Genomic DNA, 23,879 nt, shown 5'->3' with positions numbered 1-23,879 from the left:
TAGTTTTGAACAGGGTCCTTTTAGACTCCATGTCAAGAGCTGCTGCTGCAGGAACTGCAAAGGTCCTGATATCAGAACCTGTTCTGGCCAAATGTTTTCTTTACATAGGATCAGCATTTCTAATTCACTGTCTACACAGTTTAAAACTGACCATGACTTAGACCATTTCAGGCTGAAACTGACTTACTCAGTAACTCACTTACATGTAAGTCTTTGTTGGTTTTCCTATTATCCTATTTTACTTACTTTTATCCTGTGCTCTGCATTTCTTGTTATGTTAAATGTGCAACTGTTTTAGTGAAGGTGCAACTAGGGATAACATCACAAAATAGCTTAAGCTATTAATGTTATGATACAAGGCATCAGGATATTTATGAAATTTCAATGTCTATGTATCTGTCCCTAACAAATAAATATAAAATAAATCTTTTTTTTTCCAGAGTGACATCATGAACAAAAATGTGCCTTCACAATGCAGCCACACAGCAACTGAATAGGGTTGTTTCTGTAACTATAAATAGCTGGATATAAAACAATCGGGTGAGTACTGTAACCACAAGAGCTAAATATAAAACAGTGGGGTTTGTAATACTGTAACAGTTAGAACTGTTGCATTCACAAGAGTTAATTTTAGAGCATACAAAGTTGTTTCAAATGCAGACCTCTCTCCTGTCTCCTGCCCACACAACCCAAACCCTCATTCCTCTTACTTCTCTTTATCTTCTCCTGTCTTATCCAAATTTTGCACTCCTCCTTCAAGGAAACTGTTAAAATCTGACCTATATCCCCAAATGTCTGACATATATCCCCAAATGAAGCTGTGTTAACAGGCTGGTGTAATGGTTATTTAAAGGGATATATATAAAGGGAATAAGGAGTGAAGCAGGCAAAAAAGGCTGTCTCTGTATAAAGTTACTATTCCACTTTGTGTGTGTGTGTGTGTGTGTGTGTGTGTGTGTGTGTGTGTGTGTGTGTGTGTGTGTGTGTGTGTGTGTGTGTGTGTGTGCATGTGGTATGTGCTTGTTAATGAATGAGCATGCACTAGTCTGTGAAGGAAACATGAGCAACGGTTGTCAGCAGCTGTATCTTCTATCTGCAGTGAACTCAGCCTTGAGATTTGGTTCAAATACTAACTCATTTATTGATTGTTATAAGCAAAAAACCTGTGGTTTATTTTGTTTTGTTTTGTTACTGCTGCCAAAGGAGTTGGGTGAGGGTTATGTTTTTCCCCTTTCCACCTGTTTGGCTGTTTTTTAGTAAGATATTTCAAAGTTATGAGCAGATTTGCATGAAACTAGGTGGAGAGATTGATCATGGGCCAAAGAAGAACTTTTTCAATTTTCACTGATTGCCCAACACAGTGTGTGGCAAAAATCAAAGAAGTCAAAGAAGAAGTGCAAAGTGGTATGAAAGAAATACACAAAGTAAATAGGATTTGTATTTCTTTTAAGAAAAAGTAACAGCCAAATGGCGTAGCAAATTAGAGTAGCACCAGCCATCCTCTCTGGGTAAATCTTTGCAGTTACAGGTGGCAGGTTATATAAAATAGGGTGTGAATACACAGAGTATTTTTTTTCCTACCGTGACCATTGTGTTTACATGGAATCTTATGGGAAGTGTTAACAGCCAACAGTCAATAATGTCCTTTTTGAAAGCAGGAAATTCACATCACAGTCAAATATGTATTGAGATTGCCCAGCCAAACAAAACAAAAAAAAAATGGCTGCAAAAAATGGCTGCAAACAGTGTTTTCTTACTCACTGATGTGACAGAGACGGTGTGTATGGATGTGAGAGGCTATACTGCTTTCACCAGTAGTCAGACCTTAGAATGTCGGTCTTGTAAATTTCCAACCTGTGATAACATAATGTTCATGGCATAGGCTTGGAAGACATGAATTTTATAAATGACTGTCTGACATCTCATGAACTCACAAATGCCAACTAGAGAGAGGTATTAACCAGAAGGTTAACATGCTACCCTTGTCACACCTCATGCCTTCCTACAATAATTACCATACCGAAACAACTGAAAGCTCATCCTCTTTATTTTTAAAACAGAAAAAATGAACTCAAAATTATAGCAAAGGGAAATGCTGTGGTTACACATAATCTATTGATTATACCACTGCATGCAGAACATTGAGGCAATTATACAAAACTGTGAATTCACATAAGTATTACACAGAATTTTTGATTTTGCATAAATTTCTGTGATTACAATTCCTGGAAATAAGTTTGTAGAAGTATGTGAAGAGAATTCTTCACAACTCCCCCCTGAATGACTTACATTAACCCCACACCCACGCCCCCATCTTCACATTTGTCTTTCATAATCATCATAATATCAAGGCATTATGGCCATGACCTGTGAAGCTTATTCTATTAATCTATTCATCATAAGTCCCTCTGGAAAGGAGCATCCTCTAAAATGAATTAAAAACACATACAATAAATACATAGGAACATTTTTACGCAACTTCTGCCTCAGAGTCAGACAAAAATAACTAAATCTATGTTATTCACGAGGACTCTCACTACAGATCTGTTAATTTTGGTGTCCATACACTGCATGCTATTCAATTGAACAATCATACACATACCTTGGAATATGTCTATTGATCTGGTTGTTTTGTTTTTTTTGTTGTTGTTGTTTTTTTCACAGAATGCAAGCATTGCTTGGTTTTAATTAAAACAAATGTGCAAATGTGCGTTTTTACATGCAGCCTCTTCTTTTTGAAGCCATGTACTACAGTGCCTGTGTTTTATTACAGAAGATATAATTTGCACTCACTGTTGTGAGGTTCAATTAAAAAAAAATGTCTGATCATCTGAAATAATGAAGAGAATGCATTAAATTATATTCATTTAGGATATTTGCCCATACCTCACATCACAGCACTGGCTCGTTTTAGTTAGCTGGTTTCTTATAATGCATAATAATAGAAGTTATTTTAAATGAAAAAGAAAATCAGTTTATGGTGTTGGTCATTGCTTTTAATAAAGTCTGTTCATGCATTTTTCAGCCACATTAGATATCTTGATCTCAACAGGAGCACTCGATAAAATAAATAGTAGAATGGATGCATGAATGTAGCTGAAAACAAAGGCTGGACAAAGTGACAGGGGCAGCCCATGAAAAATTTAACTTTGAAGCACTGCGTTTATATATTTATAGATGTCTTTATAGATGTTCACAACCTAAGTTTTTTTGGGGTGAAGATTATGAGATAATTACTTACATCAATTCTAAATTAAACAATAGTTGCTAATTAAATGACACTTTATTTTTTATCCGTCTTCTGTTTTCCTGAAAGCTTGAGAACCAAACATAGAGTCGACAGTGTATGATAATTGGTTCCAATACATTTGTGTGATGTGTGTGTTTGCATAAGACTACGGTGACTCACTCTGTGTGCGTGTGTGTGTGTGTGTGTGTGTGTTTGTGTGTAAAACAGTGAAAGCAGAGCACCAGGCTGTCCTAGGCTTCCAGAACATTGTATATCAGCTCAGTGACTCATTCATCCACACTGAGGATAAATCAGTCTCCCTGGCTGCTGTTAACACACTTACTGGCTCTGTGTGCTATCATTGTAGTTTTCCTCTCTTATCTCTAACTCTGAGAGACTGAAACATTAAAGGTTTGAGGAAATATCATATACAGTAATCAGTGTCAATCTCTGAAGAATTAACTATACAAGAAGACAGAGGATACAGAAAAAATCAATATACTATTACATTTTTAGATGTTAGAATTTAGTAACAGGAGTCTTGGCCGCAGATTTATAAAACCATTTCTACCAAATAGAGGCAATGCTATGATGGTGTATTAGGGTGGTGTAGTTGGGGCAAAAAATCACCAGCATTTCCTTCATACTAAACCCCATAGTAGAAGATTTTTTTTTTTTTAATCTCAGACAATATCCAAGAAATTTTATGACTTTAATGCAGAATTTTTTAAAATCAGAATATTACCCTCACTCCCTGGCTCCCTACAATGGCCCTAAAATGGTGTCATATAATTGGGTCTATAAGGGACCAAAAAAATGAAATTTTTAATAAAGATGATATATAAATATGATATATCGTATTTCCCCAATTAATCGCCCGGGCGTTTAATACGCAAAATCAACTTGGACCCCAGGCGTTTAAAAGAACCAGGCGGCTATTCGCTGCAGGCCTTTATTTATTTTTACACAGACCTGCACCAGGCCATTATTGTGATGACAGTTACTGTCCAACATATTTACAGTCGGTCGATTTAAGATTACGGTACACCCTTTTTTCTTACGTTAGCTAGCTCTCTTATTTTGACAGAAAACGGAAGTGCCGCACAGTTATTGTGCGGCTAACTGTTTACTTCTGCAAAAATAAGGTGAATAGCCTTATTTTGGGTTACCTCAATATAGTGCAAATAATCGCCCCGGCGGTTATTCAGGTGGGCGTTTAATACGCAAAATGGGTGCAGACCCCAGGCGTTTATAAGAACCAGGTGGCTATTTGCGGCCGGGCGATTAATTGGTGAAATACGGTATTCTCTGTTTGACCCACACAGCAAGTAGACAGAGCATTTCTACTCCAGCCCAGTTTTTTCCATTCTTTTTAGATGGTGCCATGGGTGGGCCGATGTGCTACATGGGCCGACAGTTCCCCGACAGTTTTTTTTATTATTATTATTTAAATAGCTGACCGGCCCATACAGCTAGAGTGCCACCCGGACAAGAGTATGCGTTTTTACTTTATTACCTCACTTTGTTAACCATGACAATGACAGTGAATGACAATGAATTATTCTGCCTGTCATTGCCTGACACACACAGTGGAATTTAGGGTTTCTGTAATTTTCATTTCTGTACTCTTTTTGTGAATTTGTATTGTAACCCAAGTGCTAAATTATTATTATCATTATTATTATTGTTATTATTATTTTGCCTTGGTTTTTTTTTTTGTTTTGTTTTGTTTTGTTTTTGTTTTTTGCCTTTTTTTAATGCCTTCTTCTAACTTTATGGGGAGATATATATACCAATACATATATAACATAATATATATACCAATCGAATCATATTCAAACAAGGACTTGTGTGGTATATTTTGTTTGTCGCCATGACCTTCCCATGTGCAGTTTGGGCTCATTCTCCATTCATGTTGATAGGCACCTGCACTTACCAATCTGAAACAGATGCCCAAAAGGCGTTGGCCAGTTGTGGCCTGTTCAATAGAAGAAAAAAGTTCCAATTCATCTATTGTATTTTATTGTTCCACTATAGTACTATAGGCCAGTATGACTGGGGCAGCCAAGTAATTTGACATAGCTGAACAATTTTTTAAAAAGTAACGTGCCCAACACTGCTGATGACAGCTAACTAACTGCATGGCATTATGGTTTTAAAGAGTTGCACAGTTGGTATACACATTTAAGAGAGCAAAAAGACTGGAAAGATGTGTGTTATCGAATGTGGTGAGCCGGTCTGGTCCAAAATGCCTGGGCCGATTTTTTGTCCCAGTCCGCCCGTGGATGGTGCCATGTTTTATGTTTTGAGTAAACTAGAGGAAACAAGTAAGATAGAGATACCAAATGCTTTACACAGGTTCTGCAATAATGATTACTTTATAAACACTGTTCTGAAAGCCAATCCCATCCAAATATGGTTATAGAGTCTACAGGGGCGATGAAGGGGAAGGACAGGTGGGGTGGAAACTCAGAGCTCCTTCACAGCAACAACAACAATGGAGCCCAAAACATGGTTTCCATCATTGTTGTTGTAGTCACTGAATGTCCGCAGTACAAATGGTTACATCTATGTAAGCCTGCAGAGCTTACAGAGCCTGAGGGTTGAAACTTCCTTCAGTATGCCTACATGAATAGAACATCATTTGGATTGAGCTGATATTTATGATGCGTCATATAAGCACATCAGAAAAAGTTTGTGTTCAGGTAATATCATTGTGTTATTTGACTGTGTAAAGCATTACCATTACACTGAACAGCAGTAATCACCTTTGGTGCCATTATCCTTTCTCTCTTAATTGCTATTAATTAACTAATTAACCAATTAAGTAATTAATTAATACTGATATACAGTAATGCAAATGCAAAATAACATCTTTTGTAGACATACTGTAGGACTGTCAGTATTCAAATAAATTTGTAAAGTCTTATCAGAGTTGCATTTATTATCTCCCTCCCTCTTCCATCTTTCTCCCTCTCCATCTTTCTCCAGCCTTTCCCAGCTGATCAGATGGATGACTTCAGCAGTGAATTATTCAGCAGTTTCTTTGAAGATCATCTACTAGAGCGCCCACTTTTGGCAGACAGAACTTCACTTTTACAGATGGAACTGGACAGCAACCCAGGTCAGTTGTAATGAATATGACGATGTTTAGAATTAACAGTAAGGCCAGCAGCAGTAAGAACAGAAATAATAAATCATTGTTATTATTATTATTATTATTATTATTATTATTATTGTTATTAGAATTGTCATCATTATTATTATTACTTTTTTGGGCAAGATTACAACTCTGTTATGAATTACCCTGAAAACAAGATGAATTTGTGCGTAATACAAACGCATGTCAATATACATTTTGGAATGTTTCATGCTTTGTGAGTTATTGTCTTGTTCTGTTTTGTTTTTGTTTTGTCTTAGCACTGGCAAAGAAGATCACAAGCTGTAGCAACCTTAGATAATGTTAGCTATCGTCCTTGACTCGCATTCGTGAGTCATTTGCTGCCAGTGTCAGTCTTGCAGGCATCCATGTAAGTTGCAGAGAAATGCATTCAGCAAGTGGGAAGTTCCAACTCAGAAGTCAGAACATCTAACAGTCAGTGGGAAGCTCCATAAGATCTACACTAGTTCTGGGCAACTACACTAGTTCCTTCCCTTTGCCTTTAGGTTAGTTAGGTCCAAAGGACCATATCTCTAAATGTATTTGGTATTTGGTGGATTGCCATGAAATTTGGTGGTAAAACTAACATTGACTAGAAATTAAATGAAATCTGGTAATTTTGGTGAGCCCATGATCTTTCTTCTACACCAAAAGCAGGTGAAATTTTTAATCTTGCACAGGGCATATCTCCAAATAGATACAGAGGACTGCAATGAAATTTGGCAACAATATTAATGTTGGCTAGAAGATGAAATCCATCCATTTTGGTGGCCCCATTTCCTTTAGTGCCACCAACAGGTGAAAATGCTGTAGCAGTGGTAGTAGTGGTAGTTGTGGCTGTTGAAAATTTGTGACAACATTTATATTGACTAGAGGTTAAAGCCTGGCAATTTGGGTGAACCCATGCCCGTCCTTCTCACACCACCAGCAGGCCCAGTGGAGCAGGGCATATTTCCAAATCCATTGGCTTACCATGACATTTCTGTTGCTAGAGGATGAAATCTGTCCATTTTGGTGCCACTGTAACATTCCTTGACAACAACACTAGCATGTCCAGTGGGGCATCTGTGTTAGAAATAATGCACTGGCTATTTTTACTGAGGTTGTTGATATTTGCCTCAGTTTCTAGATTTGTAAAGCACTTTGTAAGTACTGTTCTGAAAAGTGTTCTACTATTCCGCAGCCTCTGCTGCCATCTAATCAAACTCATCACCAGATAATGATTATTCAGCTCCTCAGATCCTCTCTTGTTTCCAGACCACATGACCTTTGGTCTGGGCACAAGAAAGGATGAACTACAACATTTATAATGGCCCAAGGTAATCCTGTCCCAAGTACACTTAACAGCCTTCCAGTTTTCAAACATGGGTTTGTTATGGTCAGTCCATGGCTAGCAGATAAATCCAATAAGATTACACAGCTTGGGTTCAGGTCAAGCAGGCTTACTCCCACTGTTGTACCCCTGCAGGTACTCTCAAGTGCCCTGCACACCATCGACAATATGCCTTTTCAACCAGTGCTGGTGCTGAAGACAGCTGTTAATGTTTGAACCAAACCATCAACCCGTTCTGAAGGCAGCTAGTGATATAGTCACAAATATCTAATGTATAGATTCATGTGCACATGACAGGAATTGCCCATTTTTTTGTCACAGTTAGCCCAACTTTTAAAGTAATGTATTTCAATTGGAAGCATATGTCATGCCTGTACCACATGTGAGGTATTATAAAGAGCCACAAAGTCCACATTAGGAGGAATTTGTGTCCATATGTGCAAAAAGGTAAATCCATGTTCATGGACACAAATTTAATTTGGGTCCATATTCACAAAAAAGGAAAATTCCTGTCCATGGACACAAATTTGTAAATTAAAATTTGTGATTATTGAATGATTTCATGTGAGACAGGGTTGAAATAATAAACATGAAAAAAAGGAATACAGGGACCAGGGCCGTGCGATCCATAGGGCAGGTTAGGCCATCATGCCAGAGGGCGCCAGGGAGTGAGACAAGCGTCGCGGTCCCTCGCTGCAACCGCACCCCCACACCCCCACCCTACGCTACATGCCGTCTTTTGCATTGTCAGCAAATATGTTACCTGGGGCGCCAAATTGGTCAGGCACGGTCCTTACAGGGACTATAGGAGGAAACGCAACAAACAGCAATGGAATTGCTCCATGTTGCTGGTTTGGTCAGTGCCCAGCTAAGTCAAAGCAAGTCTCAGAGCCCTGGAACTGCGCTTATTATTATTATCGCAGTTTTTATTATTGTTCTATGGGTCACCTTGAATTGCTCATTGTCTGGCGTCTCACCAGAGTCCAGTTTGCATTGGGTGTCCTTGCTGGGAACTCCCACGTTCATTTATGCAGCAAACCCCTTCCTTATGACAGGATTGTGATTTTGAGAGAAGTTGAAAAAATAAATAAATAAATGAAAGTAATATCCAAAAAACAAACAAACAAACAAACAAACAAACAAAAAACAATTAAATACTAACTTTTAATAACAAATGTACAGTTTTACATTTTTGCAATATTGGTGATGAATGCATAGTAACATAAATTATTGTTAGTGGTTGTAATAGCAGTACACAAAATTGTTTTAAAAATTTTAGATTTATACAGAATTGTTTTTCATTTGTCTCCCAGATATTCAAGCAGAACACAGCTATTCTTTGAGTGAAGACTCTGCCCCCCAGAGCCCCGCCCTGTCAATCAAAATGGACCAAGACTCTGGTAGGTCAATTTATTGATTAAAATATAAAAATAGCCACCAAGGATTTGTTTCTCCTCATATCCATATAGTTTTTCCTAGCTTATCTTTCCTTCCTCCTATGGCAAGTGGTAGAATAGGCAGTCGGGTAGTTTCACAGAGTGATGTCTTCACCTGTCTTCACATCTGGGATGTCTGTCAAACTGTTTAACTAATTAAGCGGCAGTTTGGTGAAATCCTACATACTGCACAACTTTTGTCAAGGTTATCATTTCTCTTGCAGAAGTTAGCAGTTTAGTTTCATTTGGACTTTAGATGTGCTGGAGCTGGAAAATGTGTCCACAGTGTCTGTTGGATGTGCTGATGTGTTGCTGTACACCTGGTGGAACAGGAAATGTGCCGCAACTTGTCCCTTGTAGTATTTGCCCTTGGCAAGTCCGATGTGTTTTTATAAGAATCAGAATCAGAATCAGAAATACTTAATTGATCCCCCAGGGGAGACTGGGTAATTGAGAATAAAGTGATTGAAAGCATGTAAAATCTATTCAGACTGACATCAGTATCATCCATTTTATCAGTTTCTTTGGGCTGATCAATTCATTTGAATTGGTATAATTTAAAAATTAATTTAAAAATTTTGGCATGAAAATGTCACTGCACCAAGCTGAATCTGTTGACAACTCCCCCTGCTGCAACACCACTCCCATCTCAGCGCACCTCGGTCTGCCAAACTACCAAACTGAGCGCCCCTCAGGTTGTGCTGCTCGAAAATAGCTCTGTGCGGGGTTCGCCTTACTGCGCCACCCTGCGCTGCGTCGGGAAAATAGAGCCCTTAATCTTCTATTTAGATTTGTAGATTTTATGACCATATACATATTGGCTTACAGGCTTTCCCTCATACGCAGTGGTGTAGTCTACGAGATACGCAGGTATACGCCGTATACCCACTAGAAAAGGTCCCGAATTTCCGTGTAACCACTTCAAAATGCCCAAAGATATGTATCAGTATGTTTTTTGACATAACGTTCACTTTCCCGTTCATATATTCGCCTTCTCTGTGTTACGAAGCGGGCTCTTTTTGACCATAGGGGCTTCCGTCAGGCGTGATGTGAACCCTACGTAAACTACTAAGGAAGCGGTGAAGTTGTATGGTGGGAAAAAAGGTGTATGGCTTAGAACAGGGGTGTCAAACTGGTACCATGGAGGGCCGAGAGGCTGCAGGTTTTCATTCCAACCGAAAACTGCACCAGGTGATCAGCCCACCTCCAAGCAGAGAGAGGGAACTAATCAGTGAATTCACCTGCCATTTAGCCAACACAGTGTAACCTGTCACTCAAGTGTTTATTGGCAAAACCCTAATATCGTGTTTTTGTCAGTCAGTTTGTGATATAATGCACTGCTATATACTGCACATTGTAATAAATTCTTGATTTTTATCAGCTGAACATCCATGAAACTGATGGATTTTTTCTGTTGTGAATTTTACTGAAGTTGTTTGTGAGTTTATATTGTAGCGATAGGTTATCATAATAACTATCACTACCGAAGATGATTCACACTCCCCGCTGTCATTAACGGAAGGCACACACACACACACACACACACCCACCTCCATTCATGAGCCCCACCTTCATTCACGAGCCCCGCTGTCATGAACACACCTCCATTAATGAGCCAATGGCGGCCGTCCTTCCCGTTTTAAAAGCCGGGGGAAATTCAAAATGGCGCGACTCACAGTATAACGGAGGAAGAAGTGAGGCCGTCCTGCCGAAATACTGAGCAGCGTTTCTTGCGTCTCCAGTTTTTTTTTTCTCCTCGCGAAAGTCCGCGTATGTTTCCGGAGTGTCCGTCGTGAGAAAAGACCCGGGTGGAACAGAATCCCTGGAAGCTGGCGGATCGCTACACACGTCTATTACCAGCGGATGTACAGAGGGAGAAACACACGGACGGGACTGACGTTACGCACGGACGGGACTGACTGGACTGGACTGGGCTGGGAGGTAACTCCGGTGAATCCGGGGGTTTATTTCTGTTGCCTTTTTCTCTTTCATTTTTTTTTGTTTGTAACGAACTGAACTGAACTGAACTGAACTAAACTGAACTGAACTGAGCTGAATTTATTTATTTTTTTTTTTTGAAATTGGGAATGAGTTGAACTGATTTACAGAAAGAGACTGTGTGAGGATTTTTGGTTGGGGGGATTGGAAATTGTGGACTGGATTTTTGTTTTTCTGGATTGGACTGGCGGTTGATTTCTTTGTTGGTTTTTTTTGTGTGCTGCTGCTTTTGCTGTGCTGGTTTATTGGTTGATTATTTGCCTGTGTTTTGCCGCAATATATTTTGATTTGAATTGAAAATTCCTGGTGGTGTTGTTGTGTTGTTTGGATTGTTTGGCTTTGGGTTCTGTTCTTTTATGGGTTCAAAAAAGGGGTTTTATTTCTTTTCCTCATTTTTTTGGACCTTATGTACGGGGACGACCTGAACAAAGAAAAAAAAATACTGACTCACACCCTGATCAAGTATTGTTAGGCGCTGACCTAACTGGCACCCCAAAAACGCAGTCGTACCGTTACATAAAAAAATGGCACCCCAGATGGGACCTGCAAAAACATTCTAAAAGGACAAAAACCTAAAAGCTGAAACATTGTGTGCAATTCCAAACCATTACCCTGCAAATAAACGGAGATCTCTCAAAAGTACTCTGGAGAAAAATAACACGTTTATTCAAACCAGGAACAAGGAAAATAACCCAATCAAACACAAGGAAACCCTGGAAATAACTCAAACACACTCAAGGAAAGGAAACACTGGAAATAATTCACATGCAATATGGCTTCTTCTCCTTCTGGCCCCCTGCTGGACATTCCCAATACTGTGGCTCAGTCAACCCAAATGCATCCACTGGAGGGTCTATCACCGGAAAAAAGTGAACAAGCTCAAAATTACTCTCTCTTGGATTTGGATTTCTTTGAGAATATGGAACCAGGACCCAGTCAGACACTAACCCCCCCTCTGCACCCACCCACGGAGGACTCAACCTTGAGGGATTTGTCGCAGGCAGTAGAAGGGTTGCGTGTCTCTCAATTTAATGCGGAGAAACTGGTTGGCAGTAGCTTTCAGCAACTGAAAGAGGAACAAAAACAATATACAGAACAAATAACAGCAATTGAAGGCAAACTCACTCACACCATGGCTACGCTGTGTGAACAAACGCAACGCAAAATGCAAGAGGAAATGACTAAACAACTAGATTACCTCAGAACGCAGTTCACAGCCACCCTGAATTGGAAGCTGAAACAACAACAGGCTGAAGTGGTGCGGGATATTAGCTCTGTTTTGTCCCCTATGGTGCAAAGTGTGGGAGATATTGAAGTTAAGCTGTCGACATGTCTACATAATCTGGACACTATGAACACAGAAGTCATGGCAATAAAACATCAATCCTTACCTTCACACACTGCTTCGCTAGTCGACACTGCTGCTCAAACCACTCCACGTACAAGCTCTCCTGTGGCGGCTGGACAGCTACCGCATCCCAACCTTCAGTCCATATTACACCCTAACATCGAGGTACCAACTGTCAGCATGCAAGGAGACATGAGGGGGAGAGGTACTGGAAAGACACCCATTAATCTCCAATTCCCCACATTTGGACAACGTGAGGATACCTCAGATCCATTACTGTATTTGGAAAAATGCCAAGATTTTCTTGCACTTAACCCGCTTTCAGATGAGGAGCTCATTGCTACTCTCAGAAATGTGTTGCATGGAACAGCCAGAGACTGGTGGGATGTTGTGCGTCGGGAGACCACCAATTGGGCAGATTTTGCAACAAAATTTACTGCAGCATTCCTGCAGGATTATGAAGATGAATTAGCCGAGAGGGTTCGCACTCGAGTTCAAGGTGAAGGGGAGAACTTCAGGGATTTCGCTTACATGTACAGGTCTTTGTGTCGGCGTTGGAAGGCTGACATAAGAGAGGAGGAAGTCATTAAACTCATTCTCAAGAACAGCAATCCAAAATTAGCCAGCCAGCTCCGGAGCAGTGGGGTACACACTGTGGATGGGTTGGTCCGGCTGGGCCAACAGCTGGAGAAAGACAGGGATAACCAACGCATCTATGAGCAAAGACTGCAATCTCTGAACCGACCACAAACCCGTCAGGATAATTCCTCCAAGCCAACCCCACCTGGTGATGTAACAATTCCCCCTCAACCAACCCCCACGGCTCCCTCCAAATCTCCGGGTTTGTTCTGCTGGCGTTGCAAGGGAGCCCATGCTCCATCTTCGTGCCAATATGCTGATAATGGAAAGAAAGGAAAGGGGAATCACCATTTCTCTGGACCTCGGACACATCCTACTGTTAACACCATGACGCAATCAAGTCTGCACACCATAAAGTCTGACAATCCTCTGACTTTAAGTCACCATAACTCTGCTTCTGCTGCTTCACCTGCTTCTGCTGTTTCACCTCCACTCCAACTGTCTTCAAACCGTTCACCACTCCAGTTGGTGGTACCATTGGCAATGGGACCCTGGACAGGAAGGGCCATTGTGGACACTGGCTCATCCTTCACTCTGCTGAATCAGGATCTATGGACAGCAATTAAGGACACTTGGAGATACAATATGAACCCCTGGACTAAGGGCCCCATATACTTGGCAGATGGAGAACCTAAACAACCATTAGGCGAGTGTATGGTGAATTACTCACTTCATGGCAAAACCTGGACTCAATCTACTGCTGTGCTTCACTCAAACACCTTGGCCTTTCCCTGTGTGCTTGGACTGGATTTCCTCTTTCAGAGTGGCATGAAATTGGATATTGCCAATAACACCTATTGGTTCAAAGCAAATGAACAGGAACAATTTCATTTCTTGACTGACAGCTCAAACGAACAAGAACTAACCCAATACTGTGCATTCTTCTCTGCTGTGGCTCCCTCTGGCCTCTCTCCACCGTCAACTGACACTGACACTCTCTCTGAACTGTTCGGTCAAGCAATACAGGATGTTCACCTGGATCAGGAAGGGAAATCACAGTTGTTGGTACAACTTCAGAACAATATGGATGTCTGCACCACAAAGTTGGGTCATACTAGCCTCCTTCAGCACAAGATTTTTGTGACACAAGAGGTACCGATCAGACAAAAACCCTACCGTGTGTCCCCAGTAAAACTTGAGGCAATGAAGAGGCTGATCGACAAAATGTTGTGTGATGACATCATTGAGCCATCATCTTCTGCCTGGGCAGCTCCAGTGGTCCTGATTCCCAAAAAGACAGGTGTGGACCCCAGGTTCTGTGTTGACTTCCGGAAACTGAACTCAGTGACAATGGATGATGCATATCCACTCCCAACAATACAGGAGATCCTGGATTCTCTGGGCGGGGCCAAGATTTTCACCACCCTGGATCTCAACTCCGGATATTGGCAGGTCAGCATGGATGCTGAGAGCAGAGAGAAAACTGCCTTTGTCTGTGCTTTTGGGTTGTATCAATTCAAGGTCATGCCTTTCGGGTTGAAAAATGCCCCAGCAACCTTTCAGCGCCTTATGGAGTTGGCACTCGGAGAGCTCAGAGGAAGGATCTGCTTTGTGTACCTGGATGATATAATCATTTATTCATACAACATCCAGCAACATTTTCAGGATATTCAGGCAGTGCTCGACAAACTCAGGCAAGCGAACCTCACCGTCAACATGAGCAAGAGTCACTTCTTCCGGGAATCCCTCAAGTTCCTGGGGCATGTGGTTTCTGCTGCTGGAGTTCAGGTGGACCCTGAGAAGACCAGGGCAGTGGAAGAATATCCAGTGCCTAAAAACTTAAAATCTCTGCAGAGGTTCCTTGGTATGGCAGGATGGTACCACAGATTTGTGCCAAATTTCTCTCAAATAGCAGAGCCCCTAAATGCCCTGAAGAGGAAGAATACCAAGTTCAAGTGGACCACAGAATGCCAAAATGCCTTTGAAATCCTCAAACAACGTCTAATGACAACTCCTGTACTGGGTCACCCAAACCTCAATTTACCTTTTGTGGTATATACCGATGCCAGCGAAGTTGGCCTCGGTGCCGTGCTTGTGCAGCAAACGGGATTGGGGACTGAGGAAGTGTTGGCCTTCGCCAGTAGGAGCCTGAATAACGCAGAAAGAAATTACTCCACCACTGAACTGGAGTGTTTGGCTGTTGTGTGGGCGGTGGAAAAGTGGAGATATTACCTCGAAGGACGATTCTTCACGGTGGTGACAGACCACTCTTCACTCGTCTGGGTTTTCAAAACCCAAAAACCGAACACCAGACTGATTCGGTGGGCCCTCCGTCTACAGGAGTTCACTTTTGCTGTGGAGTATAGGAAAGGGAAATACAACACTGTTCCAGACGCCCTTTCCAGAACCCCCGGCGAAGTGGCTGACCTCTCCCAACCGGTCTGTGCAACCCTGCTGGTCAGCCCCCCGCCTGTCACAATAAAAGACCTACCACTCTCAGATGATGTCATCTGGAAGGCTCAGCAGCATGATCCTCATATCCAGGAGCTCTACCAGTCGATCCTGCAAAAAGGGGACGTGGCGGTGAATGCATCCACCAAATTCACTATCTTGGAGGATATGGTCTACAGAGTATTAACACTGACCCATAAAACCATCTACCAGCTGTACATTCCTGAGCCCTGCTGTCATCAACTCCTGCAAAGGTTCCACGAAGACCCCCTTGCTGGTCATCTCGGACGATATAAAACCTATAAAAGGATGTGTTCTTTGGTGTACTGGCCTGGTCTGAGTCTGGCAGTCAAACAGCATGTCAGAAACTGTACAGTATGTCAAGCTTACAAGCCTGAAAGCCGGAAAATGGCCGGAAAACTCCAACAAACCATTGTTCAGAACCCATGGGAGATGGTTGGTGTCGACCTGATGGGCCCGTTCCCCAGGAGTTCAAACAGGAACATATACCTCCTCGTGTTTGTGGACTACTTCTCCCGGTGGGTCGAGCTCTTTCCCCTGAGGAAAGCAACAGCAGAGTCAGTGACCAAAATTCTTGTCCAGGACATCTTAACACGTTGGGGGGTTCCCGACTACCTCCTCTCTGACCAAGGACCCCAGTTTGTTGCCAGCCTTTTTGAACAGACCTGCAGAGAATGGAACCTTAAACATAAAATGACCACAGCCTACCATCCACAAACCAATCTCACTGAAAGAATAAACAGGACTCTCAAGACCATGATAGCTTCCTACGTAGGAAATAACCACAAACAATGGGATAAACACTTACCTGAATTCCGGTTTGCCCTCAATTCAGCTGTCAACGAGTCTACTGGAGTGACCCCAGCTGAACTGAACCTGCTGAGACCTCTACGGGGACCCTTGGAGGCAATGTTGCTGCCACGATTACCACCACCAGATTCTTTGTCCTACCCAAAAATTGCTCAGCTGAGTGAGATGCAGGGATTTGTAGAAAAAAACTTGCACAAAGCACGAGTCAGACAAAAGAGAAACTATGACAAAAACAAAAGAGAGATGGAGTTTGAGGAAAAAGCTCAAGTGTGGCTGCGTGCTCACCCACTTTCTAAAGCAGACAAGTCTTTTGCTGCCAAGCTGGCCCCAAAATGGCAAGGACCGTACAGAGTCGTCCAGAAAAAAGGCCCAGTCAATTATGAAGTTGTGCTGGAAGACACGGGTGAGGACCTCAAAACAGTTCACATATCTCGACTAAAACCCTGCTATCCCACTGCTGAAGAAGTAGAGCAGCAAGAACGTCAGCGCCTCTTGGACCTGTTTGAGGAGGAGAGTGATGATGAGGAATTCAAAGGATTTCCCTCTACTGCCACCAACTCAAACACTTCAGCAACTGTCATGAAAAATTCACAGCAAGATATCAGTCAACAGCAGAGAAACCGTGTGCTGAGAATTTTCCAGGAGGAGAGTGAGGATGAAGATTTCCTTGGTTTCACCGACCCCTAAAAAAAAAAAAAAAAAAAAAAAAAAAAACACCCCGCAGGTTAGTTTTCCCAAGGGGGGGGGGATGTAGCGATAGGTTATCATAATAACTATCACTACCGAAGATGATTCACACTCCCCGCTGTCATTAACGGAAGGCACACACACACACACACACACACACACACACCCACCTCCATTCATGAGCCCCACCTTCATTCACGAGCCCCGCTGTCATGAACACACCTCCATTAATGAGCCAATGGCGGCCGTCCTTCCCGTTTTAAAAGCCGGGGGAAATTCAAAATAGCGCGACTCACAGTATAACGGAGGAAGAGGTGAGGCCGTCCTGCCGAAATACTGAGCAGCGTTTCTTGCGTCTCCAGTTTTTTTTTCTCCTCGCGAAAGTCCGCGTATGTTTCCGGAGTGTCCATCGTGAGAAAAGACCCGGGTGGAACAGAATCCCTGGAAGCTGGCGGATCGCTACACACGTCTATTACCAGCGGATGTACAGAGGGAGAAACACACGGACGGGACTGACGTTACGCACGGACGGGACTGACTGGACTGGACTGGGCTGGGAGGTAACTCCGGTGAATCCGGGGGTTTATTTCTGTTGCCTTTTTCTCTTTCATTTTTTTTTGTTTGTAACGAACTGAACTGAACTGAACTGAACTAAACTGAACTGAACTGAGCTGAACTTATTTTTTTTTTTTTTTTTGAAATTGGGAATGAGTTGAACTGATTTACAGAAAGAGACTGTGTGAGGATTTTTGGTTGGGGGGATTGGAAATTGTGGACTGGATTTTTGTTTTTCTGGATTGGACTGGCGGTTGATTTCTTTGTTGGTTTTTTTTGTGTGCTGCTGCTTTTGCTGTGCTGGTTTATTGGTTGATTATTTGCCTGTGTTTTGCCGCAATATATTTTGATTTGAATTGAAAATTCCTGGTGGTGTTGTTGTGTTGTTTGGATTGTTTGGCTTTGGGTTCTGTTCTTTTATGGGTTCAAAAAAGGGGTTTTATTTCTTTTCCTCATTTTTTTGGACCTTATGTACGGGGATGACCTGAACAAAGAAAAAAAAATACTGACTCACACCCTGATCAAGTATTGTTAGGCGCTGACCTAACTGGCACCCCAAAAACGCAGTCGTACCGTTACAATATATTTGAACTCATTCAGATCTTTTGTCGTACTCATCCAGATCATGAAATCGTCAATCATCAATCATCAATGCATTGGAAGCAGCATGTAATGAGCTAGCTAAATGGATTTTCATTATGTATAAATTTATGCACAAATTATCTCATAAATAGATTTGCCAGACAGCTGACAACTAAAAAACTGCTGAAGTCCATCATTCTGACACATCTCTCATCAGATTAGCTCAGTTGGTTCGCTCTCATATAAAATACATTCTGATTGGCTCAGTCTGCTATTTGTCATATAATATGCTCTTTGACAGGCTCAGCCATGTGCCATATTATATGCTCTCCGACTGGTTCAGTGTTTTATATTAACTGAAGTAAGACATTTGAAAGTCTGCTGGTTCCTGGGATCCTGCTTTGCCTCTCTGACTTTCTGTCTGTCTCACTGCCTGTCTTTCTTTCCCTCTGTCTGCCTGCCTGCATGTCTTCCTCCTTATCTATCTTTCTGTCTGTCTCTGCTCTGTGTGCCTGTCTCTCGAGCGCTCCATCTCACTATCTATCTAGCTGTTCTGTGCTCTCCATTTTTCCTTGGGATCCTGCTGTCTGAGTTTTCCTCCAGCTAAGCCCTGCCCACCCAACATGCGCGCACACACACACACACACACACACACACACACACACACATACACACACACAACAAGCATATGGTTTTAAGTCTGCAGCTAAAGTCAAAGCCAGCGGAAACTCTCTCTCTTTCTCTCTCTCTCTCTCTCTCTCTCTCTCTCCCCTCCTGTCTGTGTATATCTCTAACGCTACCATTTTCTCCCTGGTGTCCCTCTCTCTCAATTATATTCTCCTCTATCAATGAAATGATAACAATACAGCAGTTTTTGTAAAACAAAATCTAGATGTGATTTGATGAGTGGTCTGGTTTGGTCTGTATTAAATATTTCTGTGTATGGGATGAGTGTTTCTTCAGAAAATATTTAGATGATTCGAGAGAATGAAATGAAGTCAAACAAACTTTTAACAATAAATCCAACTAGGAAAACTAATGACATTATTTTGATTCAGAATTAGTAAGTTAGTATAAGATTCATTGAGAATCACTGCTTTTCTCCCATCACTTCAAATTGAACACTTTAGCTGCAAACTGTCATCTCAGGCACACATATGGAACATTTATATCATACCATAACTCACACACACACACACACACACACACACACACAATCTTAAATGTTTGAATGTAATCTAACATTTGATAGTGAACAATTTCCAGCATGTATGTATTTTGTATGGACTCTCCCTGCATGTGCTCTATGAACACAAACTCTATACGTGATGCTTACTTTCCCTTAGTTGTACTGCTATAGTTTTTTTCCACTGAGTTAATGCTACAAATCCATACTAACACAGTCCATTAGGTTTATCCAATATTATGCCTTTATGCCAGCAACAGCCGTGGTATTATGTTTCAGTTTGTCTGTCCATCTGTCTCTCCCATTCTTGTGAACGTGATATCTAAGAATGAGCTGATTAGATTTTGGTGGTCAAAGGTCAAAGGTCAAAGGTCAAAGTCACTGTGACCTCATAAAACACATTTTGGCCATTTTCACTTCATTTCTTCTCACTCGATGACGGCCAGGACAGAAGGCCTCCTGTTCTGGTAGCCTTTCTACTCTTACTCATCTGTAAAAATAGTCTCAAGTGAAGACAGCATGTTTCTCACTGGAAATTATTCAGTGGAATCAAACATGTCAATACAGTGATAACTTCCATTTTACCAAAAATATGCTTAATACCTTTTATTAAATGCCTTCAAAGACTTCACATATTATATATTATATATTATAAATTATAAATTATTTATTACATGAGTCTGGACAGACATGGATGTAAACTGCAACTTGACTGGTTCGTAGAGGACATACAACCGCAAGGCAAGTAATTCTAGTGTTTTTGGCACACTTAAGCTGACCTACAACAAGCTTCCCTAAAGAGAAATATGGTTTTGTCAGTTAACTTAGAAAAAGGAGTTCAAAAAAAGGTAACAAGCCTGCTAAATGCACCCAGTTTGACTGTTGTCAGACTATTGAAGATAGATAGATAGATAGACAGATAGATAGATAGATACTTTATTCATCCCGAAGGAAATTCGCTGTTTAACAGTATCCACAGATTACAAGATTAAATAAATAAAAAAATAAAGAATAAAAGATGACACTAGAGATCTAAGTACCCAATGTGCAAAAAAACGTGTGCATAGATGTATACAATGTGCATAGATGTGGGCAATGTGCAAATTTACTGTATAAACAGATGATAAATAGCAGCAAGCAATATATACACTATAAACAAGGAATATATAAAAAATAGAAATATGAACAGTTTAAACAGCAGAGAAAAAATAACCTAAACCTGAGGAACAACACGCTCCGACGAAGGTTCAGGGTTGGTGTGAACCTATGAGACCAAAGGCCGTTTCCACCAGAATGTTCCTGGTAGTTTCTGGGGGGCAGGGGCTGCTACAGGAACGTCCTCTGGCTCAGCCCTCTCACCTGCCGTGTCTCCACTGAGAGGGCCGAGTAGGAAGAAGGTTCCTGTAAAGTTACCGGGCGGTTGCGCGACCATGACCGGGGCATCAAAATGCGTGTTGTTAAAAAAGCCTGTTGTTAGCGTTAGCTAACGTCCGCTAAAGCTAACGTTAGCGCCCCTAAAATGCCGGTTAAAAAGTGTGTTTTTAGAGTTAGCTAACGTCCGCTAAAGCTAACGTTAGCGCCCCTAAAATGCCGGTTAAAAAGTGTGTTTTTAGCATTAGCTAACGTCTGCTAAAGCTAACGTTAGTGCCCCTAAAATGCCGGCTAAAAAGTGTGTTTTTAACGTTAGCTAGCACGTTAGCGTTAGCTTGGTAGTGTTGGCCGTGTTGCTAGGGACGCCTGCTTTCTGTTGACATCACATCGCGCGTTGAGTAAACCCAGGAGTTTTTCGGGACTGCTCAGAGTCCCTACCCCGAAGCAGGGCCGTTTTTTAGCCCCTGTAAAGGTTCCTGAACTCTCTCCTTCGGGGTAGTTCCGGCGGTGGAGACACGCGACAACGACCACGGCCCCGTAAAATTACCCCGAAGTTCCGGCGGTGGAAACGGGCCTCAAGTGACAGAACCTGACGCCCGGTACTGGGATTCAGGAACTATCATACTTGAGCCTTGTGGACTCACCCCTTGTGTGATCAAACCTGTTGAAGAAGTTGTTCAACTCGTTCGCCCTCCCCCCATCCCCCTCAATGGTGGCCCCCTGCCTGGATCTGCAGCCGGTGATGATCTTCATCCCGTCCCACACCTCCTTCATGCTGTTGTTCTGCATCTTCTGCTCCAACTTCCTTCTGTATTGCTCCTTTGCCTCCCTGAGCTGGACTCTGAGTTCCCGCTGCACGCGTTTTAGCTCCTGCTTATCACCGTCTTTGAAGGCCTTCTTCTTCTGGTTCAGGAGGCCTTTAATGTGACTTGTGATCCAGGGCTTGTTGTTCGCATAGCAGCGCACCGTTCTTACAGGAACAACAACGTCCATACAGAAGTTAATGTAGTCAGTGGTGCAGTCTACAACCCCCTCGATGTTCCCGCTGTGCGACCCCTGCAGTACATCCCAGTCAGTAGTGCCAAAGCAGTCTCTCAGAGCGTGCTCTGCCTCAGGAGACCACTTCCTGAATGACCGTGTGGTTGTGGGTAGCCTCCTCACCTTTGGTTTGTAGTGAGGCTGCAGCAGAACAAGATTATGGTCAGCTTTTCCCAGTGCAGGCAGTGGGGTGGCCCTGTATGCATCCTTTACATTTGCATACAGCAGGTCAATAGTCTTATTTCCCCTGGTGTTACAGTCCACATACTGGAAGAAAGCAGGAAGTGTCTTGTCTAGGGTCACATTATTGAAGTCCCCAGAGATCAACACAAGCGCCTCGCTTGTGTTGACCTCGCGTGTTTGAGTTTGTCAACAGCATAGTGGATGACATCACACGCTACTTCCACGTCGGCTCGAGGCGGGATATAAACAATGACCACAATGGCGTGTCCAAACTCTCTGGGCAAGTAATAGGGACGTAAACTTACAGCCAGAAGTTCGATGTCCCTGCAGCAGATGCAGATCTTCACACTTACATGCCCAGGGTTACACCACCTTGTGTTCACGTACACCGCGAGCCCCCCTCCTTTCCGCTTCCCGCAGGCTTTGTTGTCTCGGTCCGACCTGACTGTGCTGAAGCTGGGTAGCTCCACGTTAGCGTCTGGGATGCTAGTCGTTAGCCACATTTCAGTAAAGAGGGATTATCAGCGAACATCTGTTCCAAAGATATGGGCTAGTAGTGGCCTACTAATCCATCAGTGGGTTTGGGAGGCTGTGATCACCATTTATTAGCTTTAGCCAACTAAAGTGATTGGTTAAGGTTGAGAAAAGGTTCTTCATAATGGTTAAGTTTAAGAAAAGATCATTGCTAATTAGGAAACAATACCTAAAGTTTGCTAACTAACTAAGCTGGTTAAAAATGAGCACTGTTCTCACTTAACACATAAATCAAACTTTTGTCTTTGGGGTGAAAGTCATGTCTTTGACTGACCCACCCACCACCCTACCTTCCTCCTGATGGACTGTCTGTCTTTATATTGCAGTAGGTGTGGCTCCTGACTTACTGGAAGGTGCAGCAGGCACCTACTAACCCATATCTGTAGGTATGATTACAACTGATAATGCCCGTCCAATGTGTGATAACATCCTAATCAGATGCTAAATTAAATCTGAATCACAAAATGAGACAGCAATAAAATAAGTAAATAAAAAGAAAAATAGTTTATAGGCCTACATGTATTTACATTTGGTACTTTGAAACTCAAAGTGACAACAAAATAACTACAATAACTACAAAATTCTATCCTGATTTGAATTTAGTTTTATTTATTTATTTATTTATTTATTCATGTATTTATTACTACCATCAAGGTACAATGAAATATAGTTACATTACAACTTTTATTAAGTTGATGGGGATCAAATATGTGAGAAATGGGCTCCAGGTATCCAGAAACATTGATACTTGGTTCTGGTTGGGCATGATATATTATTCTAATTGTAGATTATCAAACATAAGATATCTACATGGTCACAGGTTGATTTTATTAACCATGACCAAGGAAGCGGACCCTCCTAAACTTTTCCCCCATCAAAAAAGACATGTGCAGCGCTGTGTCTTCACCTGCCGTGTCATTAGCATTAAGAGGCCCAAACTGAGGCTATAACAAGAAGAAGGTAGACTTACTTATTTACTTATTCTTTGTTGTTGCTGTTGTTTCCATTGTTACCATTGTTGTCATTATTATTGCTATTGTGTGTTTTTACTAGGGCTGTCAAATTATACAATTTTTAAAATCATGTTAATCAGGTTTCCTTAGATTATAATCACATTTAATAGTCACATTTAAAATGTGTAATATCTAGTGTTGCAAAATTCCCGGAATTTTCAAAGTTGGAAAATTTCCATTGGAATTTTCGGAAATTAATGGGAATTAACGGGAATAAATGGGAATTTTTGGGGAATTTTCGGGAATTTATATTCACTGCATTCACCTGGTCATATATATGTATACATAATAAGCATTTTGGTTTGTTAGAAGCAGATATGCATGCAAACATGTTACATTACAATGAATTTCCAGGGAATTTTCGG

The 23,879-nt window shown here is 41.7% G+C and overlaps 1 protein-coding gene across 4 annotated transcripts in view; it reads left to right on the top strand.

The window, feature by feature from the left end:
• Positions 1-23,879, top strand: part of creb3l1 (cAMP responsive element binding protein 3-like 1) — an 86,343-nt gene that overhangs the window by 15,201 nt on the left and 47,263 nt on the right. For all 4 annotated transcript variants that reach the window (XM_030070699.1, XM_030070706.1, XM_030070690.1 and 1 more), the window contains exons 2-3: positions 6,221-6,353; positions 9,036-9,122. In XM_030070699.1, the coding sequence (XP_029926559.1) occupies positions 6,221-6,353; positions 9,036-9,122 (220 nt within the window). The remainder of the gene's footprint in view (positions 1-6,220; positions 6,354-9,035; positions 9,123-23,879) is intronic.

The sequence above is a fragment of the Myripristis murdjan genome, chromosome 2 (assembly GCF_902150065.1).
Source record: "Myripristis murdjan chromosome 2, fMyrMur1.1, whole genome shotgun sequence".
NCBI classification, from domain to species: Eukaryota; Metazoa; Chordata; class Actinopteri; order Holocentriformes; family Holocentridae; genus Myripristis; species Myripristis murdjan.
The sequence above is the reverse complement of the archived record's forward strand: the minus strand, read 5'-3'. Positions and strand labels throughout refer to the sequence as shown.